The following is a 21,744-nucleotide window of genomic DNA, read 5'->3' as shown; positions in this document are numbered from 1 at the left end:
GATCACAATAAACTGTGGAAAATTCTGAAAGAGATGGGAATACCAGACCACCTGACCTGCCTCTTGAGAAACCTGTATGCAGGTCAGGAAGCAACAGTTGGAACTGGACATGGAACAACAGACTGGTTCCAAATAGGAAAAGGAGTACGTCAACACTGTATATTGTCACCCTGTTTATTTAACTTCTATGCAGAGTACATCATGAGAAACGCTGGGCTGGAAGAAGCACAAGCTGGAATCAAGATTGCCAGCAGAAATATCAATAACCTCAGATATGAAGATGACACCACCCTTATGGCAGAAAGTGAAGAAGAACTAAAGATCCTCTTGATGAAAGAGGAGAGTGAAAAAGTTGGCTTAAAGCTCAACATTCAGAAAACTAAGATCATGGCATGCGGTCCCATCACTTCATGACAAACAGACAGGGAAACAATGGAAATAGTGGCTGACTTTATTTTTCTGGGCTCTAAAATCACTGGACTGATTTCTCCCTGGACTGACCACATTAGATCTTCAATGACAAAGTGTGGCCTTTCTTATAATACCTTACATCAAAATTTTGGAAATGGCCTTTTTTCTCATGGTAAACATGATGAACATGGTAAACATCACTGCAGATGGTGACTGCAGCCATGAAATTAAAAGACGCTTACTCCTTGGAAGGAAAGTTATGACCAACCTAAACAGTATATTAAAAAGCAGAGACATTACTTTGTCAACAAAGGTCCATCTACTCAAGGCTATGGTTTTTCCAGTGGTCATGTATGTATGTGAGAGTTGGACTATAAAGAAAGCTGAGCACCAAAGAATTGATGCTTTTGAACTGTGGTGTTGGAAAAGACTCTTGAGAGTCCCTTGGATTGCAAACTGCAAGGAGATCCAACCAGTCCATCCTAAAGGAGATCAATCCTGGGTGTTCATTGCTAGGTCTGATGTTGAAGCTGAAACTCCAATACTTTGGCCACCTCATGCGAAGAGCTGACTCATTGGAAAAGACCCTGATGCTGGCAAAGATTGAGGGCAGGAGGAGAAGGGGACAACAGAGGATAAGATGGTTGGATGGCATCACCGACTCAATGGATATGGGTTTGGGTGAATTCTGGGAGTTGGTGATGGACAGGGAGGCTGCTGTTCATGGGGTCACAAAGAGTTGGACATGACTGAGCGACTGAACTGAACTAAACTGAACCCAATGTTTGCCAAGCTTACTTGACCTTAAAGCTCATTTGAAGTCATATCAATTAACATTCTGCAGAATGACTGTTATAGAGTTCCAGGTGCTTAGAAAACACTGTCTCAAGGTAATTCAGCTCAGAGTTTTTTGAATGGAGCTGAGATTTTTATCAAAAGATAATGAAAAGTGGGCCAAACCCACATTTTTAACTGCTTTAAGTTCTTTGCTGAACCAGGTTGTGTATCAGAAGAATAAAATCCAGCTCGTACCTCCTCCACAGTAAAAGTAAGCAAGGACTCATATGTGCTCACGTGTTGTCAGGCACTACTCTGAGCAAGTCATATGTTTAATCCTCATAATAAAACATGTGCCTGACACTCATTATCTTCCATTACTCCATTTTACAAGCAAGGGAACTGAGGGACAAAGAAAGTAAGTAGATTGCCCAAGGTCACTGGTTAGCAAAGAGTAGAGTGGGCATTTGAACCAAGGCAGATTGGCTCCTCCATCAAGGCAGAACCTCTTGATGAAGGTAAAAGAGGAGAGTGAAAAAGCTGGCTTAAAAGTCAACATTCAAAAAACCAAGATGATGTCATCTGCTCCCATCACTTCATGGCAAATAAATGGGGGAAAAGTGGAAACAGTGGCATATTTTATTTTCTTGGGCTCCAAAATCACTGCGGACAGTGACTAAAGCCATGAAATTAAAAAAAGCTTGCTCCTGGAAGAAAAGTTATGTCAAACCTAGACAGAGTATTAAAAAGCAGACATCGCTTTGCTGACAAAGGTCCTATAGTCAGAGCCATGGTTTTTTCAGTTGTGATGTGAGAGTTGGATAATAAAGAACGCTGAGCACTGAAGAACTGATGCTTTCAAATTGTGGTGCTGGAGAAGGTTCTTGAGAGTCTGTTGGACACAAGTTGATCAAACCAGTCAATCCAGTCATTCCTAAAGGAAATAAACCCTGAATATTCATTGGAAGGATTGATGCTGAAGCTGAAGCTCCAATATTCTGTCCACCTGATGCGAACAGCTGACTCACTGGAAAAGACCCTGATGCTGGGAAAGATTGAGGGCATCAGGAGAAGGGAGTGACAGAGGATGAGATGGTTGGATAGAATCACTGACTCAGTGGACATGAATTTGAGCAAACTCCAGAGATAGTGAAGGACAGGGAAGTCTGGCGTGCTGCAGCCCATAGGTGACAAAGAGTCGGACATGACTTAGCGACTGAACAACAACAATACTGGCTCCTGAGTCTGTGTTGCTACCTTGCAAGCCCTTCCTACCACACCAACCTGCCAGCCCTGGTTTTAGAGCAGACACTTGGCACTATGCTGCCCTTGGAAGCGCTTTCCATCAATGAACGGTGAAAAGTGCAGAGCAACCCACTGCCCACATGCAGACTGCCTGGTTCGTCAATTGCTCTTCTCCCCTGGACTGACATTAGATCTTCAATGACATGAAAATCTAATGTTAAACATGACGCAGTTCATCATGTTTCAGTTCAGTTCAGTTGCTCAGTCGTGTCCGACCCTTTGCGACCCCATGAACTGCAGCATGCCAGGCCTCCCTGTCCATCACCAACTCCTGGGGTTTACCCAAACTCATGTCCGTCACCTAGTTGGTGATGCCATCCAACCATCTCTTCCTCTGTCATCCCTTTCTCCTGCCTTCAATCTTTCCCAGCACCAGGGTCTTTTCAAATGAGTCAGCTCTTCCCACCAGGTGGCCAAAGTATTGGAGTTTCAGCTTCAACATCAGTCCTTCCAATGAACACCCAGAACTGATCTCTAGGATGGACTGGTTGGATCTCCTTGCAGTCCAAGGGACTCTCAAGAGTCTTCTCCAACACCACAGTTCAAAAGCATCAATTCTTCGGTGCTCAGCTTTCTTCACAGTCCAACTCTCACATCCATACATGACCACAGGAAAAACCATAGCCTTGACTAGATGGATCTTTGTTGGCAAAGTAATGTCTATGCTTTTTAATATGGTGTCTAGGTTGGTCATAACTTTCCTTCCAAGGAGTAAGCGTCTTTTAATTTCATGGCTGCAGTCACCATCTGCCGTGATGTTTACCATGTTCATCATGTTTACCATGAGAAAAAAGGCCATTTCCAAAATTTTGATGTAAGGTATTATAAGAAAGGCCACATTTTGTCACTGAAGATCTAATGCGGTCAGTCCAGGGAGAAATCATATTACTCAGTCACAAAGTTTGTTCAAAAGTGCTGTTAAAATAAAAAAAATTGCTGGGACTTCCCTGGTGCACAGTGGGATAAGAATCTGCCTGCCAATGCAGGGGACTCAGGTTTGAACCCTGCTTCTGGAAGATTCCACGTGCCACGGAGCAACAAAGCCTGTGCGCGACAAATACTGGGCCCGTGTACTGCAACGACTGAAGCCTCCTCTGCAACAAGAGAAGCCACTTTCGTGAAAAGCCCACGGATCGTAACAAAGAGGAGCCCCTGCTTGCCACAACTAGAGAAAGCCCTCCCAAAGCAACAAAGACCCAATGCAGCCAAAAATGAATAAGTAAACAAAAAGAATTTTTAAATGCTGTTGTCGACTTAGTGGACAAACTTATGGCTGCTAGCGGGTAGGGGGAGAGGGGTAATTTGGGAGTTTGGGATGAACATGTACACACTGCTATATTTAAAATGGATAACCAACAGGGAACTACTGTATGGCACATGGAACTCTGCTCAGTGTTATGTGGTGCCCTGGAGGGGAGAGGAGTTTGGGGAGACTGGAGATATGTATAACATAGGGCTGAGTCCCCTTCGATGCTCACCTAAAACTATCACAACTTTGTTAATCGGCTATACTCCAATATAAGATAAAAATTTTTTCAAAAATGCTGTGTTATAATCCATCACCAAAAAGGATGCCTTTGAAATTTTGGCCAAAAAAAAAAAACCTCCATGATAAAAATTCAAATCTTTCAATAACAAAAGAATGCTTCACTACAGTTGCAGAGATTTCATTTTCTGACTTTTAAAACCCATCTATTTTTTTTTAAACTCAAAAAATATGCCACACATACATTTTTATTTTCCTGAGGTAATCCTCAAACAAAAACAAGTCTTCCACACCATAGCAGAGGAATCAGATCCTGAAAGACCTTGGGGGTGAGACAGGCCTGCAAAGTGCCCCCACTTAGAGCCAGGCGACTTCCAGCAAGTTGCTAGATGCCCCTAAGCCTCAATTTCTTCAAATGTAAAAGGGGGACCCTAATACTACTTCCCTTAGAGCTTAAAAGAAAAAGTCCTCAAGGTCTCTAGAATGGTTATTCCCCTTGGGAGGGCGCTAGATTTATTTAAAACAGCTGCTGCTGGCACAGATCAGAGAAACAAGCATCAGCTCTCACTTCCGTCCCAGCCACCTCCTACCCTCCAGCTTGCCTTCCTACCTCAACACGAGGGTTACTAGACTCTCAGCTACAGTAGATCTCCTATTTCACGGACAGCTACAACATTTATCGGAGGAAGAGATGCTCATTCAGTCTTTTGGGAGAATACCAGCAGGAGGCTGGTTCTTTGTGCTCTAAGGAAAGGTTTCTCCATCAGGGTGTGATTGACATTTGGGGTTGTCCTGTGCACCTGAAGGGCGTTCAGCAGCATCCTGGCCTCTTCCCACTAGATACCGGTACACCACTCAGAAGGACTCCAGACGTTGTCAAATATCTTTTCAGTGGTTCTCTGGGTTGAGAACCACTGCTTTAACTCAAAAGTTTTTAGCCCTATTAATCCTGAAACCTGAATATTTTCTTCCAGGCTGAAAATTTTAAAAGGAAAGGAAACTCTAAACAGTAGTCTTCAGGAACTTCCCTGGTGGACCAGTGGTTAAGACTCTGAGTTTCCAATGCAGGGGGCGAGGGTTTGATCCCTTGTTGGGGAACTAAGATCCCACATGCAGTGCAGTGCAACAGCCAAAATAAAATAAAAAATAAATTAAAAAGAGGAGCCTTCAGATACTTTGTAGTCTCTCTTCCTCTCCCAGACCCAGCATACCAGCAGTCTTCATTGTAAGTGCTCGCACATTTTTTTTCTAGTCGCACAGTTGTGTGACCCCATGGACTGTAGCCCGCCAGGCTCCTCTGTCCATGGAATTCTCCAGGCAGGAGTACTGGAGTGGGTTGCCATTTCCTTCTCCAATGCTCACACATTTTTAAATGAGGTAGGTGGCCAAACTCAAATGCTTCCCAATTTCCTCAGGAAAGAGAGTTGAGTACAAGTCATCCAGGTAAATGCAAAACCTTTATTTTGAGGAAGGAAAACTGAGGAGTAAGAAAGCTGTCTTTGTGTGCCAGCAATGGGACTTCAGAAATCTCATTAAAAGGCCTACACCATCTTCAAACCTGATTGGGAAAGGGCAAGTATCCCATGAACTGGGTAGCTTTGTTAATACAATTTTTTTTAACGCACAATGTGAAAAATATCTAGACAAATGAGACAATAAAAATAGGTGTCTGGGTTGCTGGAGGTGGGGTAGGGGCATTGATAGGTAGGGCACAAGAGATTTTTAGAGCAGAGAAGCTGTTCTGCATGATACTACAAGGGTGGATATGTGACATCATGCCTTTGTCAAAACTCGTAGAACTATACGACACAAAGTGAACTCTGATGTAAACTACAGACTTCAATAATAATGTATCAATATCAACTCACCAAGTGCAATAAACGTACCCATCGAAGTAAGCTGTAACAGGGTCACTAGGCAGGGTGGGGAACTGCTGATATATGGGAGTTCTCACCCATATACCAGAAATCTCTGCTCAGTTTTTCAGTAAATCGAAAACTGCTCTAAAAAATACAGTTATTAATTGCTTTTAAAAGTGTGTATCTGGAAAGGCAGAGGTCAGAGAAAGAGAGGAATCATCTCTGTAAATATCTGTAGTGCAACATACCCTTCTTGTGTTAAGTAATGCAAAATCAAAATCAGAAGATTTTTTCGTCGTGCTTCTGTCCTCATCTCGCACTGTGAACAAAAAAGAAAATGCAGATGGGATAACAATGAAATACAACACTCCTTCTATAGCAGTAAACTCTTGAAGGTAATTGTAACCTGTCAAAAGCAAGAAGCATAACTTAAAGGCTGCAAGACAGGTTGGGGTCTCTAAGGATATATAAAGTTGTTTTTCCATTGTTATTTTCTTCTCAGAGCTGCCTCCTCAATTGTAAACTGAAGGTACAATGATCTCAATTGGGATTGCACTTGACTAGTTCACTTCTTACTGCCAAACTAATTGGCATTTTATTGCTTATCACTGCAAAGGAACAAATACACACACATTTATTTGAACCAGGTGAAGGAAAGTGATGTTAAAAGATAAACTCTTTTGCAACCCTATGGACTGTAGTTGGCCAGGCTCCTCCATCCATGAGATTTCCCAGGCAAAAATACTGGAGTGGGTTGCTACTTCCTTCTCCAGGGGATATTTGAGACTCAGGGGTCAAACCTGCATCTCCTGCATTGGCAGGCAGATTCTTTACCACTGAGCCACCAGGGAAACCCTTAAATTCACCCAGAATCCCACCCAGACCCTTCACAAACATGCAGATGATGTTTGGTAGAAACCAACACACTACTGTAAATCAATTATCCTTCAATTAAAAATAAATTTTTAAAATATTGTGGAGATAAGTTCCAACAAACCACTCAGGAGAACCCCACCCGGGCATTTAGAATATCCTCTTGAGTAGCAGGGACCATAAAGGGGACATTCCCAAATAACAATGTCCTTATTTAAACTGAATGAAGCTGTACTTTAATTCATAGTATTAATGTGCATTATCCGTATTAATTACATTATCTGGTATCTCACATTCTCTTAAAATGTATTCATAAAATATTTACCTTCACTAATACTTCCCTTATTTGAAAATGCTTACCTTTATCTAAAGAGAACACAGGTAAGAACTGGATAAAAGCAAGAAAGGCCCGAGTGGCCCAAATTATATCATAAAATATAGGCACAAACACGATGATGACACATAGAAACTTTTGAGGCATTCATCCAAACTTTCTAAAAATTAATGTAATAAAATTGAAATATCCATTGTTGTTGTTCAGTCACCCAATCGTGTCTGACTCTTTGTGACCCCGTGGACTGCAGCATGCCAGGCCTCTCCATCTCCCAGAGTTTGCCCAAGTTCATGTTCATTGCATCAGTGATGCCGTCCAGCCATCTCATCCACTGACACTCTCTTCTCCTTCTGCCTTCAATCTTTCTAGCATCAGGTACATTCCCAATGAGTTGTTTTGTTCACATCAGATCACCAAAATACTGGAGCTTCAGCTTCAGTATCAGTCCTCCCAGTGAATATTTAGGGTTGATCTCCGTTAAGATTGACTGGTTTGATCCCCTTGCTGTCCAAGGGACTTTCAGGAGTCTTCTCCAGCACCACAGTTTGAAGGCATCAATTCTTTGGCATTCTGCCTTCTTTATGGTCCAGTTCTTACAACCATACATGACCACTGGGAAGACCATGGCCTTGACTATCTGGATCTTTGCTGGTAGAATAATGTCTCTGCTTTTCAACACACTATCTAGGTTTGTCATGGCTTTCTTGCCAAGAAGCAATCGTCTTCTGATTTCATGGCTACAGTCATCGTCCCCAGTGATTTTGGAACCCAAGAAGAGGAAATGTCTCACTACTTCCACCTTTTCCCCTTCTATCTGCAATGCAGTAATGTGGCCAGATGCCATGACCTTAGTTTTTTTAATATTTAGTCTTAAGCCAACTCTTTTGAAAAAGGAACAGAAAATAAGAACAAGCTCTTGGAAGTTAAAAATATTATTGTCTAAATAAATTCTCTAGAATGGTTTAAAGACAAGGCCAAGAAAACTGTTCAGAAAATAGAAAAAAAAAAAAAAGAGAGAGAGAGAGAGACCCAAAAATGGGACACTATAGGGGAAAAAATCTTAAAAAATCAATCCAGGTTATACCCCATTAATAGAGGTTCTTAAAAATAAACTGGAGAAAGCACAGGGGGATAATTTACAATGAAATAATAAAAGACATTTTATTTTAGAATGGAAGCATGAGAATGTCTGGTTTGACAACGGCAAGCCCAGCGAATGGAAAAAGGCAGGCGTGAACGAAATTGTGTAATTTCAGAACACCAGAGTTAAAAAGATTCTAAAAGTTTCCTGAGAAGAAAAGATCCTTTACCTTCAAAGGACCAGGAATAAGAAAGTTATGCCCTTTCAAATGATCACATTTTTAAATAGAATAAAGACACTTTCAGCCATGCAAATTCTCAACCACATCTCCATGTACCTTTGCTTTTCTGGTGGTCTAGTGGTTAAGAATCCGCCTGCCAATGCAGGGGACACAGGTTCGACTCCTGGTCTGAGAGGATCCCAGATGCTGAGGATCTAAGCCTTTGCACCACAACTATTGAGCCTATGCTCTAGAGCCCATGACCTGCAACTACAGAAACCTGTGGTCTGCACAGGGCAGGCCACTGCAGCAAGAAGCCTACACACCTCAACACAGAGGAGCCCCGACGTTCTGCAACTGAAGAAAGCCCACAGGCAGCAGTGAAGACCCAGTCCTGCCAAAAATGAACAAATAAGTAAACCTTTAAAAAAATAGTTTAAAATGGTTAAATTTATGTAATGCGTGTTATGTCACAATGAAAAAGAAACTTAAAAAGGGATAAAATATAGTACTATTTGATTTTTAAGTACCCGTATGCATGTTTTACAAGATTTTTTTACCCTATATGTGTCCCATTTTTTGGTCTCTTTTTTTCTATTTTCTGGGCAACTTCCTTGGCCTTGTCTTTAAATAATTCTACATAATTTATTCAGACAAAAATACTTTTAACTTCCAAGAGCTTGTTCTTATGCTCTGATCGTTCCTTTTTCAAAAACATATTGTTCTTGTTTTTTGAATACACTGTTCTCTTAAGATTCAGTTAAGTTCAATATTTTGAACATAATGTTTATGCAGGCAAGTAAAACACTATTTTATAAAGATATCCACCCAAAATGATTCACATAAAGTTTTGTTGCTTAAGGTGATAAGTTTTTATTCAGATTGCCAGAAAATACAGAAAACGAAGCAACTTGTATTTCTAAGACCTTGTGAAGGAATCATAGTAAACCTTCATTCCAATCCCAAAGAAAGGCAATGCCAAAGAATGTTCAAACTACCGCACAATCACATTCATCTTACATGCTAGTAAAGTAATGCTCAAAATTCTCCAAGCCAGGCTTTAGCAATATGTGAACCGTGAACTCCCTGATGTTCAAGCTGGTTTTAGAAAAGGCAGAGGAATCAGAGATCAAATTGCCAACATCCGCTGGATCATGGAAAAAGCAAGAGAGTTCCAGAAAAACATCTATTTCTGCTTTATCGACTATGCCAAAGCCTTTGACTGTGTGGATCACAATAAACTGTGGAAAATTCTGAAAGAGATGGGAATACCAGACCACCTGACCTGCCTCTTGAGAAACCTATATGCAGGTCAGGAAGCAACAGTTAGAACTGGACATGGAACAACAGACTGGTTCCAAATAGGAAAAGGAGTACATCAAGGCTGTATATTGTCACCCTGCTTATTTAACTTACATGCAGAGTACATCATGAGAAATGCTGGGCTGGAAGAAGCACAAGCTGGAATCAAGATTGCCAGCAGAAATATCAATAACCTCAGATATGCAGATGACACCACCCTTATGGCAGAAAGTGAAGAGGAACTAAAAAGCCTCTTGATGAAAGTGAAAGAGGAGAGTGAAAAAGTTGGCTTAAAGCTCTACATTCAGAAAACTAAGATCATGGCATCTGGTCCCATCAGTTCATGGGAAATAGATGGGGAAACAGTGGAAACAGTGGCAGATTTTATTTTTGGGGGTTCCAAAATCACTGCAGATGGTGACTGCAGCCATGAAATTAAAAGACGCTTACTCCTCGGAAGGAAAGTGATGACCAACCTAGATAGCATATTCAAAAGCAGAGACATTACTTTGCCAACAAAGGTCCATCTAGTCAAGGCTATGGTTTTTCCTGTGGTCATGTATGGATGTGAGAGTTGGACTGTGAAGAAAGCTGAGTGCCGAAGAAGTGATGCTTTAGAACTGTGGTGTTGGAGAAGACTCTTGAGAGTCCCTTGGACTGCAAGGAGATCCAACCAGTCCATTCTAAAGGAGATCAGTCCTGGGTGTTCTTTGGAAGGAATGATGTAAAAGCTGAAACTCCAGTACTTTGGCCACCTCATGCGAAGAGTTGACTCATTGGAAAAGATTCTGATGCTGGAAGGGATTGGGGGCAGGAAGAGAAGGGGACGACAGAGGATGAGATGGCTGAATGGCATCACTGACTCGATGGACGTATGCTTGAGTGAACTCTGGGAGTTGTTGATGGACAGGGAGGCCTGGCGTGCTGCAATTCATGCGGTCACAAAGAGTCGGACACAACTGAGTGACTGAACTGAACTGAACTGAACTACCTTTTCAACCAAAATTTGTTTTCTGCCATTCAGAGATAATTATTGCTTTTTAAAAAAATTAATTTGCATTTAATCACCCAGTTTATACACATTTTGTTGCTATTTATTTAAACTTTTTCTTTGAATTCAGGATAAAATAAATAAGGCAAAAGTCCCCAGAAGTCTAAGAGAAAAGAAAAGGAGATTAAAGGAAAATTATAATCCTTGAAGTAATAAAATATTTAACACAAAAAGTAGTGACTTAAACTGGGGAAAATATTTACAAATGACACATCGGATAAAGAACTATATTAAAAATATACAAAGAGCTCCTAAAACTCAACAATAAGAAAACAAAAAATACAATTGAAAATGGGCAAAAGAAATGAACAAATACCTCACAAAAGAAGATATATGGATAGTCTAAACAAATATATGAAAAGATGCTCAACAACATACGTCATCAAGGAGTAGCACATTAAAACAAGATATCACTGCACACCTATCAGAATGGTGAAAATCCAAAACACTACCAGCACCACATACTGATGAAGATGTGAAGCCATGGGAACTCTCACTCACTGATGGTGGGAATGCAGAATGGTACGGCCGCTTCAGAAGACAGTTTGTTGGTTTCTTACAAAACTAAACATACTCTTACCATATGATCCAGCTGTCATGCTCCTTGGTATTTACTCCAAAGAGTTAAAAACACATCTACACACAAACTTTCACTCTGAAGCTGCCCATGCAGCTTTATTCATAATTGCCAGAAACAATCAAAATACCCTATTTCAGTATGTGAATCAATAAAGTGCACCACATCTACACAACAGAATATCAGACAGTATTTTTAAAAAATATATTAAGGCATGAAGGAAACATGCATATTACTAAGTGAAAGAAGCTGATCTGAAAAGGTAACAATGGGAGAAACTTTCAAATACTGAGTTATGGAGAAGTCATTCTGCCTAACACGTGATCTGGCTTAGTCTACAATAGCCAGTCTGCAGCCTATCAAATATAAAGTGTACATCTGCTTTAACCATTAAAGAAAAGAATGCTTTTAAAAACCAAAATGGAGTAACTGTAGTTCAAGCATCCAACATGGAGCCTGGTGGCCACTGTGAATGTGGTTTCAGACAGGTTCTACATTACTAAGCACTTGAATTTCTGAACAGTATCAGACTCAACACCACCACTAGCTATCCTCAAACTGCTAGCAGCTGCAACCATGTGGACCCCAACCAATCCTTACTCCACAAGCACACTTACTTCTTGCCAGCTCCAGTTATAATTCTTGATAAACAGCTCATATAACTAGTTGTAACCTTCCAGTTTTTGCCTTTAAAAGCCTGCCCCATTTTGATCCTGCAGAACATAATTCAAATGCTTCTTGAATCTGTGTCTCCCAGGCTATAGTCCTTGGTTTGGCTCAAATAAAACTTCTCTACTTTTATTATGGGATGGGCCAGGTGGCTCACACAGTAAAGAATCTGCCTACAATGCAGACCCAGATTCGATCCCTGAGTTAGGAGGATCCCCTGGAGAAGGAAATGGCAATCCACTCCAGCATTCTTGCCTGGAAAAACCCATGGACAGAGGAGCCTGGAGGGCTACAGTCCATGGGGTCGCAAAGAGTCGGACCTGACTGAGCAACTGACACTTTCACTTCATTCCTATTTTAGGTTGTTTATTGATTATTTATATCAACAGTTTCATACTGTGTGATTTCACCCATGTGACATTCTGGAAAAAAAAAGCAAAACTATGAAGACAATAAGATCAGTGGTGGGGAGAGAGAGGGAGACAGAACACAGAGGCTTTCAGAGCGGTGAACTATTCTACATGACACTATCAAGGTAGCCACATTGTCAAAATCGATAGGGTGTGCACAAAGTGACTTTTAATGCAATGCAAACTATGTACTCTGAGTAATAAAGACGTGTCAATGTAGATTCATCTGATGCAAGATATTGATGATGCTGGAGTTGTGGACATGTGAGGTGGGAGATATATGGGAATTCTCTGAACTTTCCACTCAATTTTGCTGTGAACCTAAAACTGCTCTTTAAAAAAAATTTTTTTTAATATGAATTGATTTTTAAACAAAAATATCAGATCTAATACTGGATTGGCCAAAAAGTTCATTCTTTTTTTCCCCTGTAAAATGGATCTAAATAGCACTCGGTTGTCTTTAACTTCATTGGAAACAATTTTCAGACTGTATTTTAACAGCAGTCATATCAGTGTGCAACTTTTTAAAAAAGCATCAAAATTGGTGAATTTTTGTGTAGCCATTTTAATATTGAAGATGGAAGTAAAAAGCAACATTTTTGGCATTTTATGCTTTATTATTTTGAGAAAGGTAAATACTCAACTGAAACACACAAAAAAAGATTTTTTAAGTGTTTGGAGAAGGTGAAAAAACATGTCAAAAGTGCTTTGTGGAGTTTTTTGCTAGACGATGCTCCACAGTCAAGTAGACCAGTTGAAGTTGATAGAGATCAAATCAAGACATTAACTGGGAACTATCAATGTTATATCACACAGAAGACAGCTGATATACTCAAAATATCCAAATCAAGCATTGGAAATGATTTGCACCAGCTTGGTTACGTTAATCACTTTGATGATTGGGTTCCACGTAAGTCAAGTGGAAAAAAAACCTTCTTGACCATATTTCTGCATGTGATTCTCTACTTAAATGTAATGAAAACTGTCCATTTTAAAAAACAGATTGTGACGGGCAATGAAAAGTGGATACTGTACAATAATGTAGAATGGAAGAGATGGTGGGGCAAGTGAAATGAACCACCCTCTACCATACCAAAGGCCAGTCTTCAACCAAAGAAGGTACTATTGTGTATACGGTGGGATCGGAAGGGAGTCCTTTATTAAGAGCTCCTTGCCAAAAACCTAACAATTAATTCCAACAAGTACTGCTCCCAGTTAGACCAACTGAAAGCAGCACTCAACAAAAAGTGTCCGGCATCAGTCAACAGAAAACACATAATCTTCCATCAAGATAACAAAAGAGCACATATTTCTCTCATGACCAGGCAAAAACTATTAGAGCTTGGCTGGGAAGTTCTGATTCATCCAATGTATTCACCAGACATTGTACCTTTGGATTTCCATTTATTTTGGTCTTTACAAAATTCGCTTAATGGAAAAAATTCAATTCCCTAGAACTGTAATAAGCACCCAGAAGAGTTCTTTGCTCAAAAAGAGAAAAAGTTTTGGGAATATGGAATTATGAAGTTGTCTGGAAAATGGCAGAAGGTAGTGGAAGAAAACGGTGAGTACATTGTTCAGTAAAGTTCCTGGTGAAAATGAAAAATACGTCTTTTATTTTTATTTTACAATTGAAGGAAATTTTTGGCCAACTCAATATATTTAAACGGAGTCACTCTTCAAAGTAGTCACCTTAGTAGGTCATGCTTTTATTCTATTGCTCAAAACATTTCTGAAACTCTTCTTTTAAAATCACCTTCAATGTAGATTCATCCCTGTTACCTCAGGTGGTAAAGCATCTGCCTGCAATGCAGGAGACCTGAGTTTGATCCCTGGGTCGTCGGGAAGATCCCCTGGAGAAGGCAATGGCAACCCACTCCAGTACTCTTGCCTGGAAAATCCCATGGACGGTGGAGCCTGGTGGGCTACAGTCCATGGGGTCACAAGGAGTCAGACACGACTGAGCGACTTCACTTCACTTCATCCTCTCCTAGCCCACATTTACAAAAATAATACGCGGCCCTGTAGAAAACTGGACCAATGCATAAATGCACAAGAAAAAAAAATAAGATATTTTGGTTACACTCTTTCCATCTTCTTACAAAATAGGCTTCTCATGTGTTTTGATAAGCTGTGTTTTTTTTTTCCATAAAAATACTTTGTAAATATTTTTCCCAGCTATTAAAAGTTTTAATGACTGCACAGAAAGCATCATAACTTAATCACCCCTCAGCTGTTGGAGAGTCCTCTTGTTTGAAATTGGGCCTCACCAAATTTAAAAACATACTTTATTAGCAGCTTTGACTGTTTCTAAAATCCAAATTTGCCCTCAGGGACAGATCTGATAACATTAAGAGAGTTTTAAAAGCAGATGACAGGCCATCCTTAAAAAATGACCCTGGGTACATCTCCCCCTCTGTCCTTAAAGAAATCTGTAGCATCAGGGGGAGTTAAAAAACTGGAAAGGCAAGATAAAGATCAAGAAGGGTGCTCGCTTCGGCAGCACATATACTAAAATTGAAACGATACAGAGATTAGCATGGCCCCTGCACAAGGATGACATGCAAATTCATGAAGCGTTCCATATTTTTATCATATATGAAACGAGTCGCCAGTCCAGGTTCGATGCACGATACTGGATGCTTGGGGCTGGTGCACTGGGATGACCCAGAGGGATCGTATGGGGAGGGAGGAGGGAGGAGGGTTCAGGATGGGGAACACATATATACCTGTGGTGGATTCATTTTGATATATGGCAAAACCAATACAATATTGTAAAGTTTAAAAATAAAATAAAATTAAAAATTAAAAAAGAATCAAGAAGGGAATTACAGTAATCTTTGCTATGTTTTTATCTGTTATTATGAAATATGTAATTCATATAGAAGAGTATAAAACATCCATTCCTTTTTAATAATAATAATAATAACAACAGGCTTCACTCTGGTTAGAGCCCAGAGCACGTTCTGTGTCTAAGAAACGCCCTCACTGTTCCTTTCAGACGTTTCCCCTCCTCCCACCAGAGGTAACTTCCATCCCAATTTTTATGCTCAGCATTGCCTTTCTCTTTATGGTTTTACCAACTACGTGAAAGTGAACGTCGCTCAGTCGTGTCCAACTCTTTGCAACTCCATGGACTATACAGTCCATGGAATTCTCCAGGCCAGAATACTGGAGTGGGTAGCCTTTCCCTTCTCCAGGGGATCTTCCTGACTCAGGAATCCAACCAGGGTCTCCTGCATTGCAGGAGGATTCTTTACCAACTGAGCTATCAGGGAAGCCTACCATACATCCTTAAAAATACACTGTAGATAGTTTCCACATTTTTTAATATCCATAAATATTTACTCATGATCACATTTTAAAGAACTGAAGAGTCTCTTACTAAGAGAATGAATAAACATTGTGTGATACGTTCTTCTTTTAACTTTTGTGTGTGTGTTAGTCCCTCAGTCATGTCCGACTCTTTGCGACCCCACAAACTAACCCGCCAGGTTTCTCTGTCCATGGAATTCTCCAGGCAAGAACACTGGAGTGGATTGCCATTCCCTTCTCCAGAGGATCTTCGCAACCCAGGGATTGAACCCTGGTCTCCTGCATCACAGGCAAATTCTTTACTGTTTGAGCTACAGGGAAGTCCTTTGAATTATGTATACAGCCTCCCTGTTGGGGAATCAAACTCCCATCTCCCACATGACAGGTGCAGATACTCACCACTATACTAACGAGGAAGGGCTTTTTTATTGGAAGAGAATTGCTTTTATTGGAGGATAATTAACTTTTTTATTGGAGGATAATTGCTTTACAATGTTGTGGTGGTTGATGCCGTACATCAATATGAATTAGTCATAATTTTATACATATCCCCTCTCTAAAGCCTCTCTCTCTCCCCATTCCACCCCTCGAGGTCGTCACAGAGCACCAGGCCGGGCTCTCTGTGTTATAGAGCAGTTTCCTGTTAGTTGTCTATCTCACACATGATGATGAACAGATGTCAATGTTACTTTCTCGATTTCTCCTAGCCCCTCCATCCCCAGCTGGGTCCACAAGTCCATTCTCTAGTCTGTGTCTCCATTCCTTCCCTGTAGATGGGTTCATCAGTACTATTCTTCTAGAGTATATCATTTAGATATCATGTACATATACATATTGTATATATACGCCTGGAGAATTCCATGGACAGAGAAGCCTGGCAGGTTAGTTTGTGGGGTTGCAAAGAGTCGGACACGACTGAGGGACTAACACACACAAAAAAAGTTAAATTAAAAAAAGAATGTATCACATAATGTTTATTTATTCTCTTAGTAATAGACTCTTCAGTTCGTTAAAATGTGATCATGAGTAAATATTTTTGGCTTCCCTGGTGGCTCAGTCGGTAAAGAGTCTGCCTGCAATGCAGGAGACCTGGGTTCTATCCCTCGGTTGGGAAGATCCCCTGGAGAAGGGAATGGCAACCCACTCCGGTATTCTTGCCCGGAGAATTCCATGGACAGAGGAGCCTGGTGGGCTCCAGTCCATGGGATCACAGAGTCGGACTCGACTGAGTAGCTAACTTAATACGTATATCTGATATTTGTTTTTCTCTTAACTCTGTATAACAGACTCTAGGTTTAGGTTTTCACATTTTTTAACATTATGTGAATGGAATTTACGTTTATTTCTTGTGATTACTTTTATTTCACAGTATGTAATTTCTCCCCTCCCCCAAAAAAGTTCATATCAAAGTAAGAGCTTAGGTATAATGCAGCTATTTCATAATATCTTCATTCAATTATCTGCTCCCACTGCTTTCTAGTCTGTGGGCATAATTTCAGTGTCTTAGAGGGTTTCTATCTTAAGGCTTCTCAAGGTAACTCTTCTGTTTCCCAGAAAATAGAAGTATCCTGTAGTGCTAAGCTTTTCTAATTTACCAAAATTAGTCTTGGTTATCCAAGGCTCTTTTTTGGTAAATTGATTTGCCTCACCTATAGTGCCATCTAGTGTATGAGGAGGGGAAGCACCTCATGAATTTTGCTCTTTAGTGGCTAAATCCTATTTGACTCTCAGAGAGCCCAGACTGGAGTACGCCAGGCTTCCTTGTCCTTCACTATCTCCCGCTGTTTGCTCAGACTTAAGTCCATTAAGTCAGTGATGCCACCCAACCATTTCATCCTCTGTCCTCTCCTTCTCTTCTTGCCCTTGATCTTTCCCAGCACTGGGGTCCTTTATGAAATTTGGGTAGTTCCGAAGGACTGTTTACATGATAAAGATGATCAGCATAAAATTCAGTTCAAATCAAGCTTGCAAAATAAAAACTAAAACTGCAAGCAAGATTAATGGAATATGTTTCTAAATGTCCACATTCTCAAACTCACACTTGAGGGTTTGACTCAGAACCTAGGTCTCTGGCTCCCAGGCCAATGACCTTCCCTCCATCAATTCCCCCCCTGCATTAACTCTTACTCATCAATGTCCATTCCCACCCCTGCACATTCACGAGACCAAAGAGAAATTGCTGTTTTGCCCAAAATGGTGTGCCAAATTTGCCAAAATCAAATAACTATGGTTACCAGTAATTCTTGGCTGACCTCACATTAGTAACAAATTAGTAAAAAACAGGTTCTCAAACTGAATCTCACAATTTTAGTGACCATTTCAGAGCAACTACTGGCCAGGCCTCAGTTAATTAGTCACTCTGCTGCACCGAGAGAAGTGTATCTCATAGGGAATTATGCCTTTAACTCCAGAAAAGTCACAGTCCTGCTGTACCTGAAGCTCATCTGTTTCATTTGTAAGCAAAGGTTTTTGAGAACAAAAGGATCTGAATTAAAGAGCCATGAAAGCCACAAACATCCCCAGAGGGACTGCACTGGACACGGACTGTGACCATTTCTACCTGGGCAGTGTTTTGCGAAACTCTGGGTTTTCTGCCAGCGTCAGGGTCAGTGTTTGGTGGGTACTCAACAGCTATTCGGAGAAGGCAATGGCACCCCATTCCAGTACTCTTGCCTGGAAAATCCCATGGACGGAGGAGCCTGGTAGGCTGCAGTCCATGGGGTCCCGAAGAGTCAGATATGACTGAGCAACTTCACTTTCACTTTTCACTTTCCCGCATTGGAGAAGGAAATGGCAACCCACTCCACTGTTCTTGCCTGGAGAATCCCAGGGATGGGGGAGCCTAGTGGGCTGCCGTCTATGGGGTCACACAGAGTCGGACACAACTGAAGCGACTTAGCAGCAGCAGCAGCTATTAGTTACTTTGTTCATAGAGTTCAGAGTCCCTCCATGCTACGCTCTGGGAGTACGAGCTCCTTCCTAAACACGCGCTCGTGTTCTCTTATGACTAAGATGCTGAGAAAAGACAGTCGGGGTGTTTTGCCTGTGCACCTCAGTATGACACGCACTGCTCTGGCTTTGGCTGGTAGCCCTGAATTTCCTAAAGGTGCTCACCTGGGTAGAGCCCATGTTTATTTACAGATTTATACCACAATCACTATAATAATCTTAAAATATCTTCATTACTCCCCGAAGAAACTCTGCACCCCTTAGCTGTCACCCTCTGTCCTTAAAAGCCATAGAACTGTACATTTAAAATGGGTGAGTTGCATGGTATGTGAATTATAGCTCAACAAAGCTGTCTTAAAATACATAAAAACAGGGAGAGGTAGGGAGAAAAAGGCTAAAATGAATGTAAATAATCTGAATAATTTTTTTAGTAACTAATATAAAATAAATGATATGGCTGGAAATACAAATGATTTCATGTAATATTCTGAAGTTATTCAAAATGGAAATGGGGGGCTGCTTATCACCCACACGATTATGAGGGTCTCCTTACTGCCCTGATGGCAGAGCCGGGCCATATCTTAGAATGTGGCAACGATGCTCCTTTACTTGTTCTGATGAATTGGCTGTAACAAACTTGCTGAGTCAACGTGACTACAAGATAGAGTCCCCAGAAAGAAAAGAACACACAAAATCATCTAAGCAGATATTCCCTTCATATGTTTTATTTTTGGTTGTATCAAAAAGCTTGCCGTGCACAGAAAATTGAAGAAACCACCTTAAGTATTATTGGTATTTCTTCAGTGCATCTGGACAAAAATATTAGCTTCTTTCAAAAAGAATCTCAAAAAATTTTAATGCAGAAATTTTTAAGATTTTACCCAGCTAATATTCAGAGCAGGCAAGGTATGAAAGAATATGTACTCAGATACAATTGGTAGGAATATAAACTAGTACAACATTTTTACAGAGCAAAATGAAACACATGCCCACCAACTCACAATTCCACACCTCACCATTCACGCAAGATTACACTATATTATAGGAATGGTTCACATGTGCAAAATAATTAATGTTCAAGGATATTTAATAAAGCATTATGCACATTCTCCTCTGAAATTAGAAATATCTAAAACGCTAGTGGTAAAGAATCCACCTGCCAATGCAGGAGATACAAAAGACTTAGGTTCGATCCCTGGGTCAGGAAGAGCCCCTGGAGTAGGAAATGACAACCTGCTGCGGTATTCTTGCCTAGAAAATTCCACGGGCAGAGGAGCCTGGCAGGTTACAGTCCATGGGGTCACATAGAGTAGGACACGATGGAGCGCACACACACACACACACAGAAAATGTCCACTAGAGGTTACATAAATCATGATACAGGCTTACCAAGGATCACCACAATACAAAGACAAGGTAGATCTATATACACTGACAAGGAAAGATTTTGAAGACATAGCTTTTTCTCCCCACCCACGTACTGTCTGTCCACTCCCGAGTAGAAAGAAAGTTTGAATTAAAGGTAGTGTTTGGACTTCCCCGGTGGTACAGTGGTTAAGAATCTGCCTGCCAACGCAGGGCACACAGGTTTGATCCCTGGTCCAGGAAGATCCCACATACTGTGGGACACCACAACTACTGAAGCCCGTGCCCTAGAGCCTGTGCTCTGCAACAAGAGAAACTGAAATGAGAAGCCCTCTCACCGCAATGAAGAGTAGTCCCCACTCGCCTCAACTGGAGAAAGGCTTCATGCAGCAACGAGGACTCAACGCAGCCAAAAATAAATAAATAACTTTTTAAAACATAAAGGTAATGTTTAAATCGGACAAAGAAAAACTTCAATTAATACAAAAAGTTTAAAAAGAAACGTTTAGCTTTCCACCCAATCACTATTACTAATTTCTCATATAATTGTTCTGAATATATCAATATATATATCAATACATCAATGAGTCCATTTTTGCAAATACTCTTTTAAATTTGCAAAAATGGAATCATTTTGTGTATACTGTTTGGCCTTTTTCCCCCATTCAATAATATGTCTTGAACACCTCTGTATATAAGCAAATGCAGATCTACCTAATTCTAAGACATATGTAGTGAAAGTGAAAGTAAAGTCACTCAGTTGTGTCTGACTTTTTGCGACCTCATGGACTGTAGCCTATTTTCCAGGCAAGAGTACTGGAGTGGGTTGTCATTTCCTTCTTCAGGGTCTCTTCTTGACCCAGGGATCAAACCGGGGTCTCCCGCATTGCAGGCAGACGCTTTACCGTCTGAGCTACCAGGGAAGCCCAAGACATATCTAATTTTTTTTCCCTTTCTTTTTCTATGAGTGAAAGAGTGTGGATGTGTATTTCTGTGCTTTGGTGAAAAACTTAGATACTTCTGGGTAAAGGAATGGGATGCTGCTGCTAAGTCACTTCAGTAGTGTTCGACTCTGTGTGACCCCATAGATGGTAGCCCACCAGGCTCCCCCATCTCTGGGATTCTCCAGGCAAGAACACTAGAGTGGCTTGCCATTTCCTTCTCCAACGCATGAAAGTGAAAAGTGAAAGGGAAGTCGCTCAGTCGTGTCTGACTCTTCGCAACCCCATGGACTGCAGCCTACCAGGTTCCCCCGTCCATGGGATTTTCCAGGCAAAAGTACTGGAGTGGGGTGCCATCGCCTTCTGCAAGGAATGGGATGAGGGTACAGCAACTCAATTTTTTTCTTTTTATCCGGAGGTTTCTGAATTGTTTAATACTTTGGCAAGTACAAAGCAAGGAAACCCAATAGGCTGGATTCTACTGTTCACAGATCAAAAAATTTCTATGCTAAGAAATTCCATCATCACCTTGGCAGATGAGCCACTCTGATATCAGGGTCCCTCCCCTCTTCTGCATCAGTAGGTACGGGAGTGGGAAATGTCCTGACACTGATGCTGGCCTTGGGTGTTCCATTCACTAGGAGGGAAAGATCCAGACAAAGGCACCCACAGGCGTCTCCTCCTCCACACTACACTTCCTGGTCCCTGGTCCCCTGACCTTGCATGCCTATACACTGAATATACAGATGCCTTTCATGTACATATACACTAAGGCAGAGAAATCTAGGGATCCAATTATCCACACACATATGGAGAGCC

At 41.0% G+C, this 21,744-nt stretch overlaps 1 protein-coding gene and 1 non-coding gene across 5 annotated transcripts in view; one reads left to right on the top strand and one right to left on the bottom strand.

Annotated features, from left to right (window-relative positions):
- The window catches only part of KATNAL2 (katanin catalytic subunit A1 like 2), a 109,622-nt gene that overhangs the window by 51,848 nt on the left and 36,030 nt on the right, over positions 1-21,744 (bottom strand). For 3 of the 4 annotated variants that reach the window (XM_059880805.1, XM_024984252.2, XM_024984251.2), the window contains exon 2: positions 6,087-6,157. In XM_059880805.1, coding sequence (XP_059736788.1) covers positions 6,087-6,157 — 71 coding nt within the window. Of the gene's footprint in view, positions 1-6,086; positions 6,158-8,672; positions 8,741-21,744 lie in introns of all 4 variants that reach the window. The other variant, XM_059880807.1, reaches the window with a different exon arrangement.
- On the top strand, positions 14,843-14,946 carry LOC112444235 (U6 spliceosomal RNA). Its single transcript, XR_003032489.1, has one exon. It is a non-coding gene; the product is annotated as a U6 spliceosomal RNA (small nuclear RNA).

This window comes from Bos taurus, chromosome 24, assembly GCF_002263795.3.
Source record: "Bos taurus isolate L1 Dominette 01449 registration number 42190680 breed Hereford chromosome 24, ARS-UCD2.0, whole genome shotgun sequence".
Lineage (NCBI taxonomy): Eukaryota > Metazoa > Chordata > Mammalia > Artiodactyla > Bovidae > Bos > Bos taurus.
Note: the sequence above shows the minus strand (reverse complement) of the source record. Positions and strands in the feature narration are given on the sequence as shown.